Raw genomic sequence first — 14,950 nt, 5'->3', positions numbered from 1 at the left:
GACAATTTCGGGCGCTGATTTTGACACAGCTGTTCAACTGTGTTAAGTTGTGCTCTGGGGGTGGGAGAAGGACAAAAGTCTCGTTTCTTCTCTGCAAAAGAACGATGCTTGAGGAGCCGAGCATCTTGTTCGTACGTATGCCGAATCTCTGCTGTGCCTCGGGCGCTTTATGTATAGTCTAGCCGGGAATGCAGCGGGGTGACGCATTGCAGGTACAAACGCACCAATCAGAGGCGGCCTCTCTTCTCCACGGCGTCCGAGGCAGCGCAGGACGCGAAACGGACCGGCAAAACGTGTCCCTCCGCCCAGACCTAGTGCCCGCCCCTCTCGCTCCACATCCTGCACCCCAGTTCACGGGAACCGTAGAAATTATCCTGTATCGAACAATGCGTTAGCAGGGGTTTTAGAAAAGCCGCAATATATGTGGGGCGGTACTTTTCACATTTTGTAACTGGAAACGGGGAGAAAGCGCGAGTGCGGAAGGATATGTAGTAGGGGCGGGGTTTGCGGCCAGCCATTAAAGGCGCGCCAGGCGCAGTTTGATCGCATCCTGTGTGTCGGACCTGTGGAACGGTTAGGCGTGGGCTATTCCTCAATACAGTGATGGTGAGTGGGCCATTTTTTTTACATTTCTTTAAAAAAACTTTTTCCGACTCTGAAGTTTTCCGTAGAATTAGATAAGTGTTATGGAATTCTGTCGCATGTTTAATGACTCGGGCAGCATTCGAGACCCGAAAGTCTCGGGACTTGATGTTCAGACCACGAGGCTATTTATCTGCAATGACCACAGTTTCGGTGTCATTTTGGCGAGGGATGGCGTCGTGGCACCTATTTCGCTGGGCAGCCGCTCATGGGGGAATAACTGTCGCCCCATGTCGCCTGCTGCATCCTGTCCCCGCTGCAGCGGCGGTGCTGCTGTCGCCGCGCAGACGCGCACATTTTGCATTTTCGCATTTGTATGCGTGTCCGGCGGAGGAGGCTGGTGGCGCATTACAGGGTGTTTTATATTTTTAACCAGAACTCCCGTGCAGCACCATGCGTGCTCGCAATTCTGTACGATACCATACCGGAAATAAATTCAATTAAAATTTCGACTTCGTCTCCCCTGGGATGTTGTAATGATAAATGCGGATCGAGTGACGTTTTATTTCTTTTCCTCTCTCCGTCTCAGGCGGACCAGCTGACAGAAGAACAGATCGCCGGTAAGATCCATTTTTCCTCCCCTTGTCCCGCCGTATCTCTGGCACATGGCCGGAGGTGTGGATTCCTCCCGCCCTCCTGCCTCCTCCCTCCTCCCACTCCACCCTCTGTTTGGCTGGATTTATATTTTTGCCTTTTAAGGCTTTCCTTAGGACGCGAGTGAGCGGGACGCCGGAATGAATGGACTCTGTGTTGTAATGGCCACTGCTTTCCTCCTCTCCTTCAAGTCACCCGTGGACCACTTTACCCAAGAGTATTTATGCATTTTAATGCCATTATCACCCCAGCCACCCCACCCCATCCCCTCACCTTCCTGAAAGTGGTGCCACGTTGGGTCTCTCCACCATGGGTGTGTCCACGTCTCTGTCCCGCTTGGTCAGCAGTCGTTATTTCGCACTGTTGCTTGAAGGGGCCTGAACTTCCTCCTCGTTGCCGAGCATGCTTACAGACTGCACTTTTATTTGCGTTTCCTGATAACGGGTTTTATGCTTGGTAATATTGTGTGGTAGATTGAGGTCTGCTGAGACTATTACAGCTTCTGGTGTTGTAGATGGTTCCTGATTTATTTCGTTTGATTATGAACAAGAATGGCGTTTTCTCCCGCAATTGAGTTGCATAAGACTAAAATGGGCAAAGTGTGACGGTGACGTGGCCATTAGGCCCAGCCCTGGAAGACGCTCCTGAGTGCACAACGCCAAGTGGCTCTTGCTCCTGTTGCTGGGAAACCTCACAAATTGTTTGTCTGAACCGCGTCCTGGGTGTGACCGTAAACCGGCTGGGACCGTGTGAAGTCAGTTGTGGCTCCCCTAAGCCTACAGTGAGGTCACCAAAATAAGGCGTGGGTCTCCACAGGGATGATGGTGGTGACGTTTCCAAGGGAACACCGGAAATCACTGGGGCGTTGTGTATCTCAGGAAGGTGGAGTCATAGAAATCTCTCTGTGTGTTTTTCCCCGGTGTTCCCTGGCTTAAGGTCTGGACCGTATTTTGAGCGTTTTGAAACACTCTCGATGTAGAGTTAGTAGTGAGGATATAGGAATACACACAGGAAGTGCATATGTAGGACCAATCACGCCACGCCACCGAGTTCACGTGGCCGGCAAGCTGCCACACGCCACAGCCGCCTGCACTATACTGTTAAAGGTCATTTGGCGGCGCGCCTAGCAACCGTTGTCATTCGCGCCGGCACCTGGTTCCGCCTGTGCTCGCTGCTGTTGGCCCTGCGCTGCCGCCATGCTCGTTTGCTGTGACTCCCTTCGCCTTCATCTGGTTTTTCAGCACTGTTGACTGGAACGGCGAGTCGATATGGGACTTTTTATAGCTGTCCGCTCTCAGATTTAATCTGAATTGTTTAAATCAATGGCCATATTGAGGTCCATATTAAATCTGGTTCCCCTTAATAACATATGACAACCACCCATCCATACGTTGTCAATAAGGACATGGTTTTATTACGGTCATAACCTGAACCTGATAAATAAACTTTTCTTTTATTCTGGTGAATTCCAAGGGTAGCTCTAGTAACGTATAAATGGAGGCTCCTAATAGGTGTCTGGTTCAGACCTGTTCGCGTTCAACGTACTTCTCAACTAGAATTTAATGTCATCGTTTCTCCCCCAGAATTCAAAGAGGCTTTCTCACTCTTTGACAAGGATGGTGATGGCACGATCACCACTAAAGAGCTGGGAACGGTGATGCGTTCCCTGGGCCAGAACCCAACAGAGGCTGAGCTGCAGGACATGATCAACGAGGTGGACGCTGATGGTGCGCATCTAGCACACACAAACACACACATTTGTATGTTACTGGTTTTATACATAAGACTTTAAGCAGAGACACTGCGTGACAGACGCTGGAGGAACAGTCATACACACATGCACACACCGGAGATTAAGCCAGTATGTGGCCGTTCTTGAGCCACGTGGGGAGCCCCGCAACGGGACTGAGGCAGAATCCAGGTTTTATTTGATCTCATTCTTCGTTCTTCAACCCCTGCAGGGAATGGGACGATAGACTTCCCTGAGTTCCTCACCATGATGGCGAGAAAGATGAAAGATACTGACAGCGAGGAGGAGATTAGAGAAGCATTTCGTGTGTTTGACAAGGTAAGTCCTGACCTCGTGGACTCTACCTATGAAAGTGTTTTGGGAATCATTTTTCGTGTGTGTGTGTTTCTGGCAGGATGGTAATGGCTACATCAGTGCTGCCGAGCTGCGTCACGTGATGACGAACCTGGGGGAGAAGCTGACAGATGAGGAGGTGGATGAGATGATTAGAGAGGCAGATATTGATGGTGACGGTCAGGTCAACTATGAAGGTACGCTTTTATACCATCCAGGCTAATTAAATTCTTTATTTTTATATTCTGCTCTTAAAAGGTGCAGCCAACTGATTTAATTTTTTTTATTGTCTGTCCATCTCTGCAGAATTTGTACAGATGATGACGGCGAAGTGAAGGCCTTGTACAGATGCTCTCTCTTCTATAAATAATTTGCCTTTTTTTTTTTTTTTTTTTTTTTTTTTTTAGTTCAATTTATCTGTAAACTGTTAAGTCCCTCTCCCCACCCTACCTGGCTGTCCAAAGGAAATGCATGTAAACTGCATAGGATAACAGTCCTCATGTCCCTTTCTTTTACTGTCATCGTGTTTTTCGACGGAGCGACTGAGCACTTGTGCAAGCGGGTGCTTGTCCTGGCGAAGGGGGTGGTGACACTCGAAGAACTGCCCGTCATGACTGTTTGGACCCCCCCGCTGTGTGGCAAGATTGGAGACTTGTCAGCTGGTTGTTCCTTGGCAACACTGTTGGCATGGAAACGATGTAGAGGAGTAACTCTGTGGATCATGGATTATGGACAAAAAGTATATACAGTATGGAAAATTCTCAGCATTGCACTAACTGCAAAAATAAAAAAGGAGGGGGAAAAGACACGGGTGTATCTCCTAGGTACTCGTACAGAAACTCTTTTTGTATCTGCTCTTCTATACCAGAGAACTTGTTTGAATCTTACTATGCTTTTTAATGTTTTAATTCACTCATTTTTTTTTTTAAAATAGCTTACGGCATAGTCATGCCTGAAATAATCCATTCCAAGTTGTATATTTTTGTTTTCCAATAAAATTTACAATTTACCCAGACTGAATTTTCTTTATATTAATGATTTAAATGACTTAAAATATTTATGTATGTCATTGCATGCGTTTCAACGCTGGTTTGATTGACCAGACTTAAAAAAAAAAAAAAGTTGCAGTACCATCAGTTATGTTGGCATTTGTGTGCATTTGATTTCTTTTGATTTTATTCCCCTCCCCCCTCAAGTTGTGGTATAATGATGTATGGGGGGATAAAAGTGTAACTTCAATCTTGTATGGCTGATTTGAATGAATTTGTTAATATTATCAGAGAATTTGGTAGGATATAAAAAGAAATTACATACCCTCATTAAATAACTTTAATTACCAGTACTGTTGCAATGACTATGCCTTAAATGTGTTGCCAGATTTTGATTTTTTTTTTTCTTCCCTACAGTGACTATTTACTGGGTCATGGTCTGAGTCCTGCTCCAATTTGCATGTTAGTCTTGTCTGTTTGTAAGGAGACCTTTCAAAGTTCACTTCAGCTCAGAAGTTGCCAAAGCCATCACCCCCATTAATGCTTTCAAAGAGCACCCTGGGACTGCAGCACTCTACTCAGGGCTGTGATTGTCTTTCCAAATAAGGTTACTGGCACAAGGCAGAGCAAGTAAATCATCAGGAATCCAGTTAGAGGAGACATTATTCAAAACAAAATGGCACAGATTCGTGTGTTTTATTACTTAGTGTGTCATATGTGGAGAGGGAAATGTCATCACAAAATCTGTCTTGTGGCAGACATATTGGCAATTGTAGCCTATTATGGGCTGTACTGTCCATCCTTTTAAAATGTAGTTTACTTTGAAACCTAATTGTAGAGAATTAAATATTAATTAAAGATGCAACATCATATCAGAAATATCAGATTGGCATGTAAATAGAAACATAAAGAAATCTATTCTGGAAATATTTAAGAACGGTTACCTTTTAGTTTAGTGTGATTTCACTTTTAGGTAACCTAGCAACAACTCCTGACATTATGCCTAGCTTGCATTTGAGAGGCCGTAGCAGGTTGACTGTGTGTCGCCTGTAGTTTCAGCAAAAGTGAAAGGCTGATCAGATTGACCCAGATAAGCTTGACGAAAGTCTTTTGGTCCATGTGGGAATAACAAAAAAGGTCCCTAAATGTGGGAATGAGCCTTTCTTTATATTTCATGAGATTGTGTCCAGACCAGAGTGGTTATTTGGCATTTGTGAGTTTAGACGAAGAACCGCTCTATTAATAAAGATCTTCAGAGCAATGGGAGACTCCTTTATTACTGGCTTATTATGGTCATCTAAAAAAAAAAACAGGTTTACCCCTCCAAGGACAAGGGGGACAGTGAAGTTGTCAAGGGGAAATGAGAGACAGACAAACAATGGCCCTAAATATTCCAGTCGATGGACTGAATGGTTAATGTCACCACTTATATATAAAGCCTCACTTATTCACACTTGATGCTGCCAAACCGATGGATGCTTTCAAGACAATGTCCTGAAGCAGTTTCATAGATTCAGCTGAAAGACTTCCACAAGGCCAGTTTCCTGAATGAGGTATGGTAAGAGTTTGGAGGAAAAATTGCCGTTTCGACAGGAATCATAAATTTCATTTCATGAATTAAGGTGTTGGTCTTTCCTGAGGAGATTGCTGAACAGTTTGTGAGAAATGTCATTGGGACCAATGGTCCCAGTCAGCAGGCCCCAATGTCAGAATACTTGCCTGGGTCAATGTGCAACACTGGGGCTGTCACGTGTGTGTAGCTGGGTGAAGTCCGACTACAGATCCTGAAGACAGTGGACAGTGTCCCTGAAGTAATGGGGTTGTGGTCTGTAAGAGAGAGAAAGCAGGAGGACACAGCCTAGTCCCAGAACAGTCTTTTGCTTTTGGGCCTATGGGAACTATGGAGTGTTCTGTCTGAGAGGCATGCTGAGCACCGCAACAGCTCTGTCTGAAGATGTGGTCCACACTCAAGCTGGACATGAAACGTCATCAGCTCAGGACAGAGTCTTCTAGAGTACCTGACAACACTTACTTTAACGGGTCACATTTGTTTGTGTATTGGGTTTTTCTTAAAGAATCATATTTTCGGGGGTATGCCCACAGCCAACCTTACACGTAGATAATTAAGACTGGGTTTTGGAGCTCTGCTTATTTTTCTTATTGCAGTGAACCAAAGAACCTAAATTTCCACCTCTTCTTGCAGAATTTCCATTCTATTGACCCTTTCTTCCTCTTTCCTCACGCCTCTTCTCCACTTGCAGGCATGTGATGTTTCATTTGGCTTTGCTGTGCATCACCTTTCTCCTTGTGGGGTTCCGGTTTCAATCTGATCAGCGTGGCTACAGAATATCTCGATACAAGTACATCATCTTCTGTTACTAAAGTCTTTTGTAATGGTAAATGAGGATGATAGGGTAGAAAGTCTTCCTGCCTTCCTGGCTCCTCCTCCATTGCCATTGTAGTGTTTGTGTGTATGCGTCTGAGTATGGCTCGAGTCTCCATAGCCGATGGACATCTGAGTAGCAGCGAAAGGTGTGAAGCCGACCCCAGGGTGCCATTAGGCGAATTCAGCGGCTTTGTTTGCTCATCACTCTGTAGAAAAAAAGCTGTAAGACATGCGTTGCTGTCAAAAGGTTAATAAGTGAAACAAATCACATGATTATTTCATGGTGGCTCACTTAGTTTCCCTGTATTTAAGAATTTAAATTACAGCCAAGCGGCTTGGCTTCTGGTGAAACGTGACTCTTATTCTAATGGTCTAATGGGTGTCATTTAGCAGTGTTTCCGGCTTTTTCCCCTAAGAAATGGCCTCTATGCCGCTAACGCATTAAACTGCACCACATTAAGACCAGAAATCTGTCTAGGTGGCCAGAGTCTGGCATCCAGCTAGCTGCATGATGGCAGGGGACACGAGGACGAGTGGGTTACAACCGTGGGGTCAGTGCAGGACACCATGGAGTCTTTTTTTAATCCGTGTGTGAATAGCAGTCACATTAACGCCTGTGGCGTATGACATTGCCCCGAGGGACGCAGACCGGGCCAAACAGATTGAGTGAACCTGCCCACGGAATCAAATGGCATGTAATGACAGCAAACCGCGTGTATGGCACTCGCAGTGCAGCATTAGCGGCTTTCACTCTGCTTCTGTCTGTCACTTAAGACACTTGTTCAAGTCTTGCGAACACTTCCTTGTGAGTAAGAAACCATAAAAACCGCCTAGTGCCAGCACTCAGGGTTCTGGTTCAATAACTGGTTATCTGATTGATTTGTTCATTCCCTTTTTTTATCTGAATTTTCAAAATCAACGAGCAATTGATCCATTCAATCTAAGCAGTCTTTCTAAAATTCATGTCCTGGAACACCATCTGCTCTCCCTCCACCCTTCTGTGCTGTGCATACGCAGTATTAGGATTGTAAAAACTGATTATAAAATCCCACACCGTCTCCCACCGTCCCCACACACACCTCTACCATGAAGTCTGGGCAGCACTGTCTACCTACTAGCAAAAATCCCAGTAATGCTGTAATGTGCTGTACACCATGACTTGTAAACCACGGCAATTCAATTCATGGGGACATTCATTTGCCTGGAAAACCATTGGTCCAGACAGCACAAATACACTCAGAACACGCTGCTGTACATTTCCCGTCCCCTCCGACTCTCTGGCCTGACGTTGCTCACTGCTGTCTCTGGTATGTCGAGCGCTGAATGTGGTTAAGTCATCCGTCAAAGACTCGCTGCTTTGTGTTTCCCCCACATTCTCCCAGTGCTCATTCATCACCAACAAAGAGGTCAGTGTCACACAATGAAACAGCTGTTTTCACCATGTCCATTCTCAAACAAGGGAGACAGCATTCCTGCTGACGTGGGCCATTCACTATAACATTGGACATGAAGTCTTTATATGTGTCTATAACTCTTTCTCAGGATTTTCTTCATCCGAGTGTCGGAGGAAGATGAACCGTACACTCTGTATGTTTTGTGTAAGGAGAGTGTGACTTTGCTGCTGTTGTAACTATTAATGCTGGCAGTGGATCCACCTATGCAGCATTTTCTCTCCCATGTTTGTGTGCCACAGTCTGTGAATGTGCTGGTCAGGGAAACCACACACACACACACACACTTGCCTGCATTGTGGCAGAATATTTCTGCAGCTTCCCTGTCGACCTGTCTGGGTTATGAAATGGGTGGATAAATTTCTGTATTGTTTAAGAAATTACTATCACTTCCCTCTCCATTGAGGATTTAAAAAAATATATTATTATGTAATGTACCAATATATTACAAGAATAAAACTATTAACATTAATTTAGAGAGGCTATGCATGATCTTGCTCACTCTTTGCACCACTTGTGCCCTTAACAGATGACTGCGGTTCTTTAGAAGATTTCTTTCTCTTTGACCTGTCCAGGTATCCCACCCCAAAAAAAAAATTCATCATTTTAAATGTTGGACCAGCATAATCCCACTCTAACCCCAATATTGCACCAACACTGCAATTTACCAACACACCGTAATCCCCGGCTATTTTGATTATGTAAAAAGCCAGGCCTGTAGAATTCAGATGCAGGCTCATAAAAACAAGGCTATTTTTTATGATGACTTTTCAGAATCAGATCCTTTAGCCATGGGGGGTCATTTTACTGCCACACCCCCCTCCCTGTTTAATCCCCAGAGCCTGCCGGCCCTCATAACAATGGCCAGAACCCTGACATATGCAACCCGCTGCTGCAAGCACTTAACACCCATCTCCATCCCTGCAGAGCTTGCATCAAATGCACGCTAGTCTGAATCTGTCACTCACACACACACACACACACACACACACACACACACACACACACACACACTCACTGGGATAACTGTACTGTGACCTAGCATCAACTCTGTATCCCTCGTAGCAAAAAAACGGAATTAATCAGCCAGCACAAAAGGCCAAAAGTAGAGAGATGCTATTGAGCATGCAATAGATTAGTGGCAGCAGTGAAGGATGTATGCAGGAATGTATGAAACAGAATGGGAGTAATACTAGATTTTAAATTGTGCCGTAGTTCAATACTGAATGCACAATACTGAAGAAAAAGTATTGCTAGGACGCCAATCATCCCAGGTTGCTAATTAGGAACTTGATGTCCGTTTTTATGCATGTTCTGAATCAAGAAAAGGTGCAAGGAAAGGAAACATCTGATAAGGGCTGATGCTGGATCAGTGTGAAACCCTAGAGTCTCTAGTGAAAGAGTGGGCCCAGGGGCGTCATGGGGGAATCACATTTGGCCTTTCAGACAGGGTCATGTAGCCCATAGTCGCGGAGCGAAGAAAACGCAGGGTACAGTGTGAGTGAGCGCGGCTCGTGTTACTACAATATGCTGTTGATGGACATTACAGGTCTATTAAATGACATGTGAAATATTTATGAGCTTGAGTAGACCTCTGTTGGCAGACAAGGGTTCAGTGTTGACCCAGAAATGGGCCCAACACAATATTGAGTTTTACGTGTGAGGCTTCCTGTACTGGGCAGGGCTGCGTAGATGCACTTCAGCAAAGCAGTCACCTTCCACTGAGTTTATATTAAAAAAAGACAGAGAGAGAGAGAGAGAGACAAATGACTTTAAAAAGTGATTATCTAAGCACCCCTATTGTTACTGAGATGAAGAAAGATGAACCATATGTGATAACAGCTCTGAAAATTATCTGCACAGCTCAGCCGTCACGCTTATAGTTCAGCCTCAGGTGAAGCAATCTCAAATATCCATCTCAAATAAGCCGGCTAAATTATTGGCTGCACATCATTAGCCAGGTCAAGGTCAGTGTACCACACACTGTAAACAGGCTAATTAAAACCAGGCTCCGGTGAAATATTAACCAAAAATCTATAATATTTAGTCTCATTGTCACATTCTTACCCATTTTGTTATGAATGACTGAATTATTCCGGTTTTGTACCCCCTCTTTTCCTTCTACCTGTCAAAACAACCCTATCAATCACTCTGCTGGTGCTGTGGATGAAACTCAGTCTGGACACCTGAACTGGACAGCCTCACCTGGAAACCAGAGATGTGGCTCTGTACGTCCAAATCGCTCGCACGCAAGAGCTGCTTTCAGTCTCAGACTGGCCTGCACATTGCTTCAAGGGTGTCTGCTGGGTCGGAGAGGAACTGACTAGCTACCCAGTCTTACCCAACGTACACTGAAGAAACTTTGCGGATACCACATTTATCCGTCAGGGTGAAGGTCCTACATATGGACTTACAAGGCCAATGTCTCTCTTTCTAGTCATTTTCACACACTCCTGCTACACATTGTATTTCTCATGCAGAAAAAAAAGTAATTAGTAGGCCAAGATGCCCTAGTGCCCAATATTTCACAGACTGCAGTAGCATAGCAGTAGACTATGAAGCCTGTCAGCTCCAGCCAATCAAAAAAAAAACTAAGATCCTACATAATATCCAATCAGAAAACAGCAGTATTGTATCTGGGTAAAATGCAACACAAGCATTATTAATACGGTATAATGGAATTCTTCGCGTTATATTGCTACTATCTTTCAAAAACATCATCAACAATGATGCTCTGAGCATCACTTCAAGAGCAATGTACGTCATCTTCTGTTTTAATGTTATAATAAATTCACTCAAACAATGACAACTTGACTGCTGTTAGAGAACGTTGCCCAGATAATTAAGACGGGTTTATCAACGCTGAGTGTTCGTATCCTTTACCTTTACAGCCTGCTCACTGACAACACCTGTTCAGAACAAGTAGTCTGTGTCATATTAAAGGATGACAGACATGTTCTCACATCTCTCTCCAAATGATTTTATTGAATTGCCTGTGCCATGTATCAAATATTTTCTTTTCTTAGCAATTAATAACTACACCACCACTAATAATAAAATTATTAATGAAACACCCCGTTCCAATCAGCACCCCCTTTTAATAGATGGGGCGGGGTGGGGACCGAGTGATGAGTGGGTTTAGTGGAATGTCACTCTGACTTGATAAGGTGTAGGTTGGTAGTAGTCGCAGGATCTGATGTGCTTGTGTTGAGTAATTCGGACCCTTAGGCAGTGGTGGCATAGCGGGTAAGGAAGCGGACCCATAATCAGAAAGTTGCCAGTACCAATCCCAAGCCGCACTAAGGGTGATGGGTTAAAGCAGAGGACTGTGTGCATTTCACTGTGTGCACTGGGTGTGACAACTAATTACTTTAAAAATCATTCCAACAGAAGTTATTTTTAAGGAGATATGGTCAACCTTGATAAACGAATAGTGTGTGTAATTTTGTGAATGTAAAATAGAGTTTAGAATGCATAATTAACCAACCGCATATTGTAGGATTGAACAGTGCACTTTATGTTTGTCAGGAGACCTTTGACAGCTATTAAACAGCTAACCAATTTGTTGTAGTCCCACTCTTAGCAACATGCTGAACCCTATATTACTCCAGTATGAAGAGGAATATCATCTCATGCATCCCATTCTCCACTCAAAACCCAATACGAATGAAAGCTTAAAATCCGTCCGGACTTCCCACATCTCCTCTGTCGTAGCAACAGTCAGGGCTGGTCAGTATCCGAAGAACGCTGGCTAATTACTCAGGAGGGCAGAGGTGATGAACGGTGCAGCTTCCATGCTGATCAGCTGATGGCACAGAGAAGAACGGTGGCAGCCTCCCCATTCATTAATCTGACTCCATTTACCGGCCCTGTCACGACCCTCGACGACAAGCAAGTACATCAATCACTGTGTGTGTGTGTGTGTGTGTGCGTGAGGGTGTGCTACAACACAAAAACATACACTCACACACACTGATAATATTAGCTGTGATGTACATCAGTCCACACACATGTAAGAACAGAGAATGGAAGAGTGAGGAGGAGTTGGCAGAGAACTGAGCAAAATGATATTAATAGATACAGAACAAGATGAGGGGGAGGAGGAGAGAGAGGAGATGAAGAGGGAGCATCGAGATACTGCATAAGCTTTCTGACTAATAAATATGCATACAGGAACAATCTTACAATGCTTATATAACAGCAAAGAAAATTGCAGCGAAGACTTATCAGCTTAATAGGCAGCTCAAACACACCCAGTGTAAAACACTCAAACGTGCATGGACACACACACACGCACACACATTGTTGTGGTGTTCTCTTGTATGGGCAAGCCCTAAGCACCACTGCAGCCTTTAAATCTCCCAGCCTTCCCCAGCAGTCAAACAAGGCATGGCTGCTAGGCAACCAGGATACATCTGCTGGAAGAAAGCGATGGGATCTGGAGCTGCGGATCCATGCTGCAGATGTTATATAAGATTTCGGTTTCAGGAGACGGGTGGACAAGATTAAACACAAACGAGACACAGTTTTTTTTTTTTAAAGCTTTATCTTCATGCAGATGTACAACGTATGCAGATGTAGTGTATAGACCAGCATCCATTCAAATACATCAGGACTGAGAAAGATAAGCAGCATCGGCAGGATCCCTGAGAAGAAGATATATGAGTGCATCACTGCCATTTGTGTGTGTGCGTGTGTGGAACAAAGAGGAGAAATGCCATGCTCTAATTACATACTTTTGTCAGCATTCAGAGATCTCGGCTTTTTTTCTATGCAGGTCAAACACACAAAGGCAGCAGACTGCATGTGTTTACACAGTCAATTTGTGCATATTGTGCATATGCATTTGTTCTGTATACAGTCATGTTTGCATGGGACTGGGTGAATTCTCACTGTGTTCTGTATACATGCAATGTGTGTATGTGTTTGCATAGTGTATAGAGCTAAAACACACATATATTTGTGTGTGTGCTGTATTTGCACAGTTTGCCTGAATGAATACATATATAGTGTGTGTGTGTGTGTGTGTGTGTGTGTGTGTGTGTGTGTGACAGTGTGTAAAGCTCCCCCTCTGCTCACAGCTCTCGGGGGATGACGGTGAAGGGCCTGATGGGACAGCTGGACTCCAGCTCCAGTGCAGTGAGGAAGCAGTTTTGTGCCTGGCTGCAGCCGTGGTTCTGTAGCGCCTCCCCCAGGCCACTCCAGGCCTCGTGGGCCGTGCTCTGTGCCTGCAGCGCGTCTCTCAGAAACTTCTCGCCCAGAGCCACACGACCCATATGCACCAGCAGCTTCCCCTAAGACACACATAAAACACACAAGTGCACACATGCATGTGGGGTGGTAGTTGCCTTGTGGATTAGACACTCACCTATAAACCAGAAGGCCACAGTGTCCCAGGTTCAAGCCCCAATTACTACCATTGTGTCCCTGAGCAAGACACTTAACCCTGACGGTCTCCAGGGGGACTGTCCCTTTAACTACTGTTTGTAAGGCACACTGGATAAATGTAAATGCAACCAGTTATGCATAAATACATGTACAGTTTACAGACTCCGAGGCTCCATTTACAAACACGTGTTTATGTGTGAGTGTGTCACCCCAGTCCCAGCCGCTCTAATATGACTGTTACACGCCCGTCCTCATGTCACAGTGGGTTTACAGTGGATTAACAGTGCTTAACAAATCACCTGGATGTCACCCCCCACACACACACTCAAACATAGGCCACTTCAACACAAAGTGGTCCTTTATTCTCCCTGTCTCTCACAGAAAGCAAAGAGATGGAGCTATGTGTACAGATGCATAGAAGAAATATCGATAACAGGTCAGTGTTCTGCGTGACATCCACCGTTAACATGTCAGAGTGTTGCTACATGCAGAGTCTACAGCTAGGGGCTGCCAGTCCTGTTCCTGTTTTCAGTCCAACCAACTGCGCCTCCAACCTGCCTCGTGCATTTTGGATCCTGATGAAGCAAACATGAAAATATTTAATCAGTGTTCAGCAGGCACAGGGTTGGGGACGCCCGCAATCTCACATTCCTGCAGGACAGTTCAGTAGCACTGCGGCTGCATGTCTTCTACTCAAATAGTTAATGTAGTGGGCGTGTCTAGTAAAGGTGAGAGGGGTATTTAAACGATAACGTTTTGGCAGTGATGAAGACATCTGAGACCTTGTGTACTGTCATGCCAGTGTTTTGCACGGTGGCTGACTAAAAGTACCATTGTGCTGGCGGACTGTAGTGGGATGCAGGGGCTCCTCCCACTGTTGTGATTATGTTTAAATCCATTAACATAAATACAAACCAGAGCCCCTAACAGTGAACCGGTGTCAATATTCATGTTTATTTTATTGGTACATTGGATATTGCAACCTTGCATTAGGCATCCATTCTGTTCATACAGACTATTATTCTATTATATTTACCATCAGAATCTATCATAAACGTCAAAATAACCCGAGCTCATACGACATCAATCCATTACAGTAAATGCTAGATGGTTGCCATTTATTGAATTTTATGTCAGATGGTTGTCAGAGTGATTCAAGATGGGGACGTAATGTGTCCAAGGCCAAACTGGAGTACTACAAGACTTGTCTATATTTCACATGATTTTGTAGCAGATATTTTACTCTAGAATTTCACACAACCATATCAACAAAAATCGACACAAGTGTAAGTGTAATGTGAGTTTTTATTTAAAGGCTCTCTCCAATTTCCAATATTTCCAATTACCAAGATTTGGGGTCAGTGGTGGCCTAGCGGTTAAGGAAGTGGCCCCATAATCAGAAGGTTGCCGATCCTGA

General features: G+C 44.6%; 2 protein-coding genes across 6 annotated transcripts in view; one reads left to right on the top strand and one right to left on the bottom strand.

Moving 5' to 3' along the window:
• Nucleotides 1-478: 478 nt before the first annotated feature.
• On the top strand, nt 479-4,658 carry calm2a (calmodulin 2a (phosphorylase kinase, delta)). Its single transcript, XM_028988754.1, has 6 exons — nt 479-606; nt 1,172-1,202; nt 2,820-2,963; nt 3,198-3,304; nt 3,381-3,516; nt 3,626-4,658. The coding sequence occupies exons 1-6, from the start codon at nt 604-606 to the stop codon at nt 3,652-3,654; spliced, it is 450 nt and encodes a 149-aa protein (XP_028844587.1). The 5' UTR covers nt 479-603; the 3' UTR covers nt 3,655-4,658.
• Nucleotides 4,659-12,680: 8,022 nt separating this feature from the next.
• Nucleotides 12,681-14,950, bottom strand: part of ttc7a (tetratricopeptide repeat domain 7A) — a 29,658-nt gene continuing 27,388 nt past the window's right edge. For 4 of the 5 annotated variants that reach the window (XM_028990070.1, XM_028990069.1, XM_028990073.1 and 1 more), the window contains one exon: nt 12,681-13,439. In XM_028990070.1, coding sequence (XP_028845903.1) covers nt 13,221-13,439 — 219 coding nt within the window. In that variant the 3' untranslated portion in view covers nt 12,681-13,220. Of the gene's footprint in view, nt 14,109-14,950 lie in introns of all 5 variants that reach the window. The other variant, XM_028990072.1, reaches the window with a different exon arrangement.

This window comes from Denticeps clupeoides, chromosome 8 (assembly GCF_900700375.1).
Source record: "Denticeps clupeoides chromosome 8, fDenClu1.1, whole genome shotgun sequence".
Classification (NCBI taxonomy): domain Eukaryota; kingdom Metazoa; phylum Chordata; class Actinopteri; order Clupeiformes; family Denticipitidae; genus Denticeps; species Denticeps clupeoides.
This window is presented reverse-complemented; position numbering and strand designations above follow the sequence as displayed.

Coding starts and splice junctions, on each gene's coding strand:
- calm2a (XM_028988754.1), top strand. Junction 1,203..2,819: donor GACAGAAGAACAGATCGCCG/GTAAGATCCATT, acceptor TTTCTCCCCCAG/AATTCAAAGAGGCTTTCTCA. Junction 3,305..3,380: donor CATTTCGTGTGTTTGACAAG/GTAAGTCCTGAC, acceptor TGTTTCTGGCAG/GATGGTAATGGCTACATCAG.